Source organism: Scylla paramamosain, chromosome 3 (genome assembly GCF_035594125.1).
Source record: "Scylla paramamosain isolate STU-SP2022 chromosome 3, ASM3559412v1, whole genome shotgun sequence".
NCBI classification, from domain to species: domain Eukaryota; kingdom Metazoa; phylum Arthropoda; class Malacostraca; order Decapoda; family Portunidae; genus Scylla; species Scylla paramamosain.
In genome coordinates, this window is record NC_087153.1 from 39,300,522 (window position 1) to 39,310,917 (window position 10,396).

The 10,396-nt window shown below is 51.8% G+C and overlaps 1 protein-coding gene across 1 annotated transcript; it reads right to left on the bottom strand.

Annotated features, from left to right (window-relative positions):
- Positions 1-1,592: 1,592 nt before the first annotated feature.
- On the bottom strand, positions 1,593-7,553 carry LOC135095479 (DNA-directed RNA polymerase II subunit rpb1-like). Its single transcript, XM_063996331.1, has one exon. It carries the CDS (start codon positions 7,061-7,063, stop codon positions 1,895-1,897), a length of 5,169 nt encoding a protein of 1,722 aa, XP_063852401.1. The 5' UTR covers positions 7,064-7,553; the 3' UTR covers positions 1,593-1,894.
- Between the last annotated feature and the right edge of the window lie 2,843 nt (positions 7,554-10,396).

A 10,396-nucleotide genomic window follows, 5' to 3' on the forward strand; every position in this document is an offset into this window, starting at 1 on the left:
ACTTGCAGGCACGGCAGGGTGGGTTCCCTGCTTGTGTTGATCCCTCTATCGGCCACAGAGCGCGGGCGTTACTCACAGTGGGAGTCTGTATCTCCACAGCAGCAGGAGTGCAGCTTGCCAAGGAAAAGACATATAAAAGAACATTTTGGACACCATTTAGGGACCAAGAAAGGCGGTGAGTAAAAAGCGAGACTGGTGGCTGCGGGGAGCCGCCTAACGGTCACGCTCAGCTGGGTTTTCACAGATCTGTTTTCGCTGTCAGTCTTTATTGTTGTGACAGATGGCGGTGCCCGATCGATCTGTGGTGCGGGCAGGGGTTTGCCAGGCCCCGGGGAGGCGCCCCGCCATAGCCGCCGCTAACTAACCCTATCACAATTGTTTCCACAACTCCCGCTCAGAGCCAGTCGTTGCCGCCGCCTTGTAATCACGCCGACACGTGATGGCTCACTCACCGCCTGCGTGTGATACTGGCTGCTTGAGCCCCGCGCCTCCCCCAGCCGGCGGGGCGTCGCGCCCCAAACATGGCGTTATCTGGCGGGTCTCATCATTCGGGGGCGGGACGCGCCGCCTCATTAAGGATATGGTGTGCTTAAGGGAACGTCCGCGGCCTTTGATGGAAGGCGGCAATTAGCACACTCCCAAAATGGGCGTGGCGGCGGGCAGTTAATCTCGCCGCCGCCTGCCGCTCCCTCGCCGCCGCCAGGTACGAGGCGCCGTGCACGCCATACGACGCCCCGGCACCACCACACCTCTGCCACACACAGGTAACACCTCTCCGCCATATATGATGGCCACACACCTCATCTCTCCTCCCCTCCTCCGACACACAGGCCGATGAGGTCGACTCACTTCGCCATGGTCTTCACATAAACAACTTGGTTTGGATACGTGTGAAGACGCACCGAGGGGCGTCAGGCAAGGGCGCCCTTTGGTACGCCTCGCCCGGCTGAGAGGCAGAAGAGAGAGGGATGGGAAAGGAAGGTAGAGAGGATGCAAAAAGAGACTTAGGGCAAAGGCTCCGCGGAGGAGGCGCTTCCCTGAGCCTTATTCCCTATGCATAGGCGTGTCGTGTCAGACGGAGGCCCCGAGACACGCGACGGCCGTCACCTCTCCCCCCCAGGCCACCATGCAGCATCGCTGCCATCCTGCTCGCCCCTCAGCTCACCACTGCCGGCGCCTCAACACCTTGCTCGCGGCACAACAAGAACCAAGGCATATTTTTTCATCCTTCCTGACGCCTCCTGTTAACAACGCTCTCTAATTAAACCAAACAAGAACCAGCAGCGCCTCCCTCCACGCAGTCAGAAGGTCTTTGGTGGAGTCAGGAGAATAGAGAAGAAAAGAACACATGTACTGGTTTTTGGAACTAATTTCACACACACACACACACACACACACACACACACACACACACACACAGAGGCAAGCCTCCCCATTCATGACAGGCTGGACGATTCTCATTGCGTTCTGCTGCTCTGTCACCAGCTTCAAGGTTCTCACGAGTCTGGTCTCCTTGCAGCAAAAGCACGAATGGAGACAGTAAACACAACACATCTGCATGTCAATGCTCCAAGGGAAATAACAGCCATCTGTCAACGAAATCAGTGTTTATTAATGAAAAATAAATATATTCAAAGTTTTAATAAGAGAAATCCATAACAGAAGTATAATATTCAGCACCCTTCATTCCTCACTACTTAGAGACATGTAAATATCCTCAAGCAACACACTGGTCTACAGAGCAAAATTGCCGCCCACCAGCGCCCCTGATTCCCTCCCGGTGCCCTCATCACTCGTCAGTCCAGCGCGGGGATCGGCACTCACTTCCCCTGGCCTGCCCCGGGCTCTGCTCCGTGAGTTGTGCCTCGTCCAGATCCAGATGTCGTCGTCGCCTTCAGTCACTCACGGCCTCGAGAGGGGAACTGAATTCATATGAGGGTTCGTCGTCTTGGTGTGTCCGTGGGCGTGGCGGCGGGTGTCGCGGTGGCGTGGTCGGGCACACGTCTCTCAGCAGGTCCACCCACACCATGGCGCTGCAGGCGTGGGGTCCCACGGTCACCGCCTTATCGAATATGAGATTCTCACTGACGCCACGGAGGTCGTCGCTGCGCGCTCGCACGCCAGCACGCTGCAGGAGACTGAGAGGCTGCTCGAAGGCCGCGGCCTTGAGGAAGCTGACCTGCGGGGAGATGTGGTGGCGGGTGAAGCCGCTCAGCACGCCTTCCTTCAGCATGTAATCTACCACTAGACGCACGTGACGGGCGTCCACACTCTCTCCGGAGAGGGAGTACACCTGGCTGATCTCCTGCACCAGGTACTGCCGGGCGTGCAGTAGCCCACCCTGCTGGATCTCCAGCAGCGTATCCTCTGCATGGCCATTGAGGAGTTCGGTGAGGCGCGGGATGGCGTCCCCGTCTGAGGCCACGGCGGCGCGGTGACAAGCATTCAGTGTCATCTGCATGAGGGGTTCGGCCAGGGCCTGGGCGGCCAGGGCCCCCACGCACTCCCCAGCAGCTGGCCGGCTCTCCTGGTACATCTCTGTCATGGTCTCCAGCAGGGCACAGAATTGCTGCTTGCTGAAGGTTGCTTTGCGGATGATGAATGTATTCACGTGCTGCCTCACGTACCGCTTCAGCAGGTCCAGTGGGTCCCTCACCAGCCGCTGCTCCGAGCTCCGCGCAGCCCTCTCCAGCTCGCGGCTCACGTCCACATCGGGTAATATGTCGCCATTGACGCAGGGGAACGGCGGACCTGGCAACTCATCCCTCAGTACTTTCTCGATTGAATCTTCCACCAAAGCGAAAAACTTGCTGCGGCCTTTCACAACGTCGATGATGGAGGGCGGCGGGCCAGAGGCGGGGACAGTGGCCAGCACGTGAGCCATCAGATGCGGCAGGCTGAAGGGCACAGAAATTTCGACGTGGTTGTCCTTTGTCTCCTTTCTCAGGCACTGCTGGTCAGCCAACAGGGACTGCAACTCCTCCTTCAGCAGCAACTGTTCTAGAGCTGTCAGGCTTTGGTCGCCGATGAGCCCTTGGTAAAAGTCAGCCACGTGGTTAGGTAGGGGTTCTGTTTGCAGCATAACAGCGACACAGCATTCTGGCAGCAGGCCATCATCGCCGTACAACAGCTGCACAATTTCGTCGTTGGCGTCTCTCACCGTGCCGTCGTGACGCACCGTCAGGTCTTCCATCATCTTGCCCAGCTTTCGCTGCAGGTAGCCGCTCTCCCCCGTGGCGCAATGCTTCTTGTACGAGGAGCTACGCGCCACCATGCCACTGAGCGCGTCAGCCGTGATGGAGCCCACACCAAACAACGGCTGGTCTACGAAGCCCTCCGCCTGCGGCCGAGTGTCGTCCCTGCTGAAGAAAGGCAACACGCGGCGGCCGTCCAGGTGTCTGGCTGGGAGCTGATCGTTTTCATTGTGTTGGCCCACCGCCAGGCACACCTGCGCCAGCTTCTGGGGCCTCTTCTTGGAGCCCGCCTTGAGCATGGCCGCCGCGCTGCTGTCTTTCGTCAGCTGCGGCACAAGCCTATTCGCTTGGTTCGCCAGCAGCTGGCGCAGCTTGGCGTTCCGCCTCCGGGGACACGTGATGTTCTGGGCGCGGCTCAGGACGTCCTGAAGCTCCTGCCGCATCGCGTCAAGCGTGTCGGCGGGACAGGACCAGTCCTCGGGCAGGAAGGAAAACCCAGTGCCTCCCACCTCGTCCACAAACCTCTCGGCGATGCCCTGCAGGTCCTTCACGGTGGCCAAGATGACATCGTGGCTGAGGAACATCTTGCAACATTCAAGAATCTTGTCTTGACCGCCTTTATCAAACACTCCAGAGAGCATGTGACCATGACGCACCACCAGGGTGTCCAGCTGCATGCCCACACCCACCTGGTCCACGGTGAGGCTCACCGGCAAGGCGAGGGACAACAGCTGTAACCCTGTCCACAGGCGATGTGGCTTGAGCAGCGCAGGAGGCGGCAAGTGGCTGCTGCTGGGCGCCAGGGCCCTGAATTCCTCCAGAGTGAAGAAGGTGTCCCGCAGACTGGCCGTGTACGCGCCGCGTAAGGCGTCTTGCTTGATCTTCAGCGACACCTTCCCATTCTTAAAGAAGATTACGTTGTGGCTCACATCCAGCATGCGACTCGAGTGGCTCTTCACGCCCGGCACGAACAGGTTCATCTCGTCACCGTCACAGTCTGCAGCATAGTTGTCCGTGATGGATATGTTGAGACTGATGGTGCGAGAGTCCGTGACGCGCACCGCGTGGGTCTGCATGTTGGTCTTGGCAAGGGTCGGCTGCCGGTTCACCACCACCTGGTCACCGTCCATCAGGTGGCGCTGCACCACGTCCCCCGTCTGCAGGCGAAAAGAACACCAGCCGAGGTCGCCAAGCTTGGCCATCTTGTCCCTGAGCGTGTTTACGTCGTAGCGGCGCTCCCCGCGGATCACGGACACCACGCAGGGATATTCAGGAAAGCGACGGACCATCTCCTCGCACTCCTTGAGGTTACTCTGGTGCACGTGCACGTACTGAAGCAGCTTGGCGGCGATGGTGCGGGGCACTCCCACCACACCCAGGGGAAGGGAGTTGTCGCCAGTGAACACTGCTCGGGCACACTTGTTGATTCTTTTGCCCAGCAAATGGTGACGTACCACGCCCTGCTTGCCGGAAATCCTTGACATCTGCTCCTGCACGATGGCGGCCACGGCAGCGGTGAGGGCGAGTAGCTGCTTCCTGGCTCGCTGGTGCAGCGTAGAGACCTTCGCCGCCACCTCCTGCACCTGGTGCCTCGTGAGGCGCAGTCTTTCCTCCCTCCTCGCTCTATCACCATACTCCATTTTCTCTTTGCTGTTGTCTTTCTCCTTGCATGTTGTTTTCTGACACATTACTTTCTGCTCTTCGCGCTCTGCTGAGTCAGTTTCATGGTCGTCGTCTGAGGGCAGCAGCCACTCGCAGACTGTCGGTGGGTTCGAAAATGCAACAGCTTTGTTTGTCTTTGAGTCCTCCACACTTCCACCACTATCCAAGCTGTACGGCTCAGAGCTCTTCTTCTTTGCGCCTTCCATCTCGCCTTCAGAGGTGATGGCCATGTCTGTAAGAGCATCACCTGTGAAGTTCACACATTCAGGAAGAGCGTCAAGGATGGACACCTCGTATTTGCACGGACCATTAGAGGTAGAATTTGCCTTTTCACAAGCAACGTTTCCCTCCTTGATGTATTCCTCGCCCGCGCCGGCTGCTCCTCGTTCTTTATCTAGAATAGCTGCAGGGGCATCGGGGTGCTGTCCGGGGGAGATGAGAGCGTCTATTAGATTGCTGAGCAACATGTGCACACCACTCCTCACCACTTCATCCTGGCCCGCCATAACCTTCTTGATCTGCTGGGCGGTGACGTCCAGCTGGTTCCTGAGCGTGACCACGTTGTTGTAGAGGACGGTGAGACGGCTGGGGGCCAGGCGATCCTCCACCATGGTGCCTGTCCTGAACGAGGCGGGACACACGCGTAGGTACCTGATGAATACTTCATCAGAGGGGTCTCTCATTCCCAGGAACTGCCACGTTTGTTTGGACACTTCTGCGAAGATCGCCCTGATGGTTGAAGCCGACAGCTCCACCGCTCTCTGCTCCTTCCCGACCAACACCACCTCCACTGTCTTCACGCCCTCTCGCACCACCACGCGGTACTTGGGTTGCTTCTTGGTACACAAATGCGGGTTGAACTTCTGCACTGGTTCAGAGGCGCGGCCATGCAGCTGCTGCCACATCTTGGTGAGCCTAGACTGCCGTCGCTGTGCCGCCAAGGCCTTCCGCATTCTGTTGAAATTCCGCTGACAAAGCACGGCGGGGCCCAGGCAGTGGTAGCACAGCCTGCGCAGCGTTTGAACGCAGCGCGTCATGAAGGCTGGTTGAAAGACATATTCCCGAAGGTCAATGTAGCCGCTGTGGCCCAGACAGTCGGGACTGTCGCAGGTGAAGCACTTGGTGGCTGAGTCCACCTGCATGTGCCCGAGGCGCGGGTCCGTGACAGAGCCGTACTCGCCACGCAAGCCAGCTACTGTGACCTCCATCAAGCTGCTGCTCACAATATCCTGTGGCTTGACGGCAGTGAGCTTCACGGAGCTCGGCTCCTCTACAGGCAGTGCCCAGATGGATACTGTGGTCGGGATGCGGCGGCGAGGGTGACTGGTGGCAGGACCCGAGTGATCTTCAGGGCTGCCAGTACAGACACCTTCGCCATCACTGCACGTCTGGCTGCTGTCTATCAACTTTTCTTCTCCAGTCTCAGAATCACACTTGCTGGCCGATCCGACTTCATCATCGCTCACCTTCCGCGGCAGCTTGGCGTCCAGCTGATTCGTCATGTCTGAAGGTGTTCCGGTGACGGTGGGCACCTGCTTCCCTATGGCTGGGGACACCTCCGCACTACTGCAGCGCGGCCACGGCTCTTTAGGATCCAAAATACACTTATACCTACTCTCTGGACACATTTCAAACTGCTTCTCCACGTCTTGCATTTCCTCCTGGCTTTTCTTTTCCATTCCTTCTTTCTTGCTTTCCAATCTCTCCCTCCTAGAAAATTCCTCAAAGTCTCCCTCGGCATCTTCCTCCAGACGTGGTCTCTTACTGTGTTTCTTTTTTTTCTTACACCTTTCGTTGTTTTGGCCGAGCTTCCTTCCCATATTTGTTTCTGAAGGAGGAGGACGAGGCTTCTTCTTTCCTCTGCTTTTCTTTATCTTTCCAGTGTCTCCTTGTTGTTCCTCTCCGCCTTCGTGAGACATGTTATTTTGACTTCCTTCTGCAGCGTCCCCTTCAGAAGTAGAGCAAAGGTCCATTTCACGTCTTCCCTCTTCCTGATTTCCATTTTTCTTCGTCATGATCTCCTCTTGATTCTTTGCTGCAATGGCTCTGTGTTTTCTCCTCAGTCTTGCTCCTTCCATTTGCTTCTGTTGGGTTCTCTTATAGATTCTTTCTCTTCCGTCCATCACGTTCCCTTCACGCGCCTTCCCCGTGTCTTGTCGCCCTCCCTGCTCCTCCACCTGTTGCTCTTGCCAGCTGTCCACTTCCATCTTATTTGTGTTGCTGGTGGTAGTGGTGGTGGTTGTGGTGGTGGTGGTGGTAGTGGTGTTTTGTTGCTGTTGGTGGTGGTGGTCAAAATTAAGGTGATGTGATGGTGGTGGTAGGAGTAGTGAGGTTGAACGTTGCTGTTGTTGTTGTTGTTGTTGTTGATATTGTAGTTGTAGTTGTTGTTGGTGTTTTTCTTAATGTTGGTGCTAATAGCGTTGTTGGTACTGTCTTCGTTGTTGTTTATATTGTTTCGTCGTCGTCGTTGTTGTTGTTGTTATTGTTGTTGTTGATGCTGTTATTATCTCAGCCTTAGTCGAGGAATATTGACGTATCTCTCACACGCACGTCAACTGTCGCCTCGCTGTCACAAGTCACACGAGCTCCGAGGGGCAGTCTGCGCACCGCTGCTGCTCGGGGGAAATGAACTCTGAACGCTGAAATGGGAAGTTACCGCAGTCGCTACACCAAACACTTTTTTTTTTTTTTTTTGTCATTCTAATTTTTTTTTTTTTTTTGCTGTAATAAGAATAGCACCAATGAAAAACAAGACGAAGAGCTGTAACTACTAACCTACTGCTGCTACTTCTAACCTACTACTACTACTACTACTACTACTACTACCAAAACTGAAACAAAAAAAGAAAAAAAAAAACACTACAGATTCAACAACTTCACTACAAAAATATAACTGTAACTATAACCATAACCTTCACTACACACACACACACACATACACACACACACACGTTATCTCACATCTTAACTACACTACACCCATAACTTTACTACTACTACTACTACTACTACTACTACTACTACTACTACTACTTTTAACTTTGGATCGGCACTGGATGTCACTATCTTTACTACACTACCTTTACTACACTGTCAGGCAAGAAGATTATGTGTGTCTGTGTTCTTCACTATCGCTATCATCATTACTGTCATCATCACCATCATCATCATCATCATCATCATTTTCATCGTCTTTATAATTTTTTTCTTCTCTTCCTTATTTTTTTCCTTTTCTTTGTCTTTCTTACGCATGAAAAAAGAAAAATTCATCATTATCACCATTATCATCATCATCACCATCATCACCATCGTCATGATCATCACCATCATCATCACCACTGTCACCGCTAATGATTCTTTACAACAGGTAAGCAATCCTAAATTTTGATTCGTTGCTTTATTTAAATCGTCAATAAAGATAAAAGAAAGAAAGAAAAAAAAAGGGAAGAGTGAAGAAGAGAAAAGATTAAAAGGAAAGAAACGAAACGAAAAAGAACAAGGAAGAAAAGAAGAAAGAAAAGAAAGGAGAAGAAAAAGAAAACAAAAGACTAAAGTATGAAAAGAAAAAAAGGAAAGAAAAACCAAACAAGATAAAAGAAGAAAAGAAAATATAAAAGAAAACAAAAAAAATGATGAGCAAAAAGAAAAGCAGAGAGAGAGAGAGAGAGAGAGAGAGAGAGAGAGAGAGAGAGAGAGAGAGAGAGAGAGAGAGAGGGAGAGGAGGGAAAGTCACAGTGAATCGTAACACCCTCTCCCTTGTCTTTGAACACATTCCCCTTACTGAAAACACTGAATCTCCAAAACCAGTAACATATTCACCACCTCATCCCCGATACAGGTAAGACGACACACACACACACACACACACACACACACACACACACACACACACACACACACACACACACACACACACACACACACACACACACACCCAGGACAGACAGGTTAAGCAGGGCGCAGGTGACGTCAGCACCTCTTCAGCACCGCCGCGTGGGCAGAAAGGTCGCTGCTGCGTGAGTGAGCAGGCGCTGGCTCACCTCCGCCAATACATCGCTTTGTGCTTGCATCGCCGAGCAGCGAGAGGCTTTGTTCTCTCATCAGGGCTATTCTTCAAAGGCCACAGGGATGATTGGTCGGCTTAGTATTGATAACAAGGAATCATTGCTAAGCCACCACTGGGATCTTGAAAATTCTTAAACGCTTTCTTTCTTTCCAGATCCCAGAGATGATTGATTGAGTTCTAATGGATGTTAAATTGGAAATCTGCCTGGTTCTGTGTTTCTTGCTGCCTATGACATAACTTTTTTCAAGAGGGGGGTTTCAAGACACCTCCCGTATCTTTTTTATATTCTTTGGACAATTCTCCTTCGGGTTTGTCATCTGTGTAGGCTTTTTTTTTTTTTTTTGCTTTTGGTCAGAAGCTTTCTTATATATATATATATATATATATATATATATATATATATATATATATATATATATATATATATATATATATATATATATATATATATATATATATATATATATATATATATATATATATATATATATATATATATATATATATATATATATATATATAAGAATAAGAAAACATCCTTAAAAACCTCAGTAAGTTCCATTAGAGCCCATTAGATACTCTTTGAGATAAGACGATACGACTGTAAGTCGCTGGTGGAGGAGGAAGGGGCGGCCTGGGAGGTGAGGCAGGTGGAGGCACGACAGGCAGATGAACGGCCGATTCCTTTACAGTCACTAACACACCGCCAATTCATCGCTATTAGTCACTATTTACTTGGATGATAAATGTCTGCAAATATCCCGCGGGTGTCCATCCTGGAAAGCAGTGGCTGGAGAGAGGGAGCACAGTCCAGGCCACACAGCCAAGACAGGTTAACAAGTCATAAGGCGTTGACCAGTGTTAGGAGACATCACTACCTCCCTCACCTAGATTAAAGAGAAAGGATATAATGCACAGGTAGCGGGTTAGAGCCATAACCCACGCCCACGTCTACGCCCACACCCTCACACAAGCTTGTCAGGTCGCCCACAACACAGGCAGCCGCGGTGATGTCATGCTGGGTACAAGGAGACAAACTAGCTGTATTTTTTCGTTTTCCTTTAATTTTTTTAAGACTTTCCTTTGTTGCCTCAGAGGATCACGATGAAAGCAACAAGCAAAATACACTTCTCACTCAATGAAAATGTAAAATATCACCAATGAACATTAATAAGACGGTAAAGGACACCTACATCCCCCCCCACCCTCCCTCGACCAAGATTACACGAATGACCTAACGGGTGATGACTCAAGTAGAATCAAACCCTGTGCCTCTAAAAATCACACAAAGCAAGGCACGTCAGAAATCGAGTAACCTTCTTCACTATCACTGTGCTTCGTGTTTACCCTCAATATCAGTCTGACCTCCTGACATCATCTTAACAAGACATGACAGTTAGTAGATTCTTAGCAAATACAACAACTTACGATTAACGGGAGACGCCAAAACACAGTGGAAGGAAGAACAGGAGAT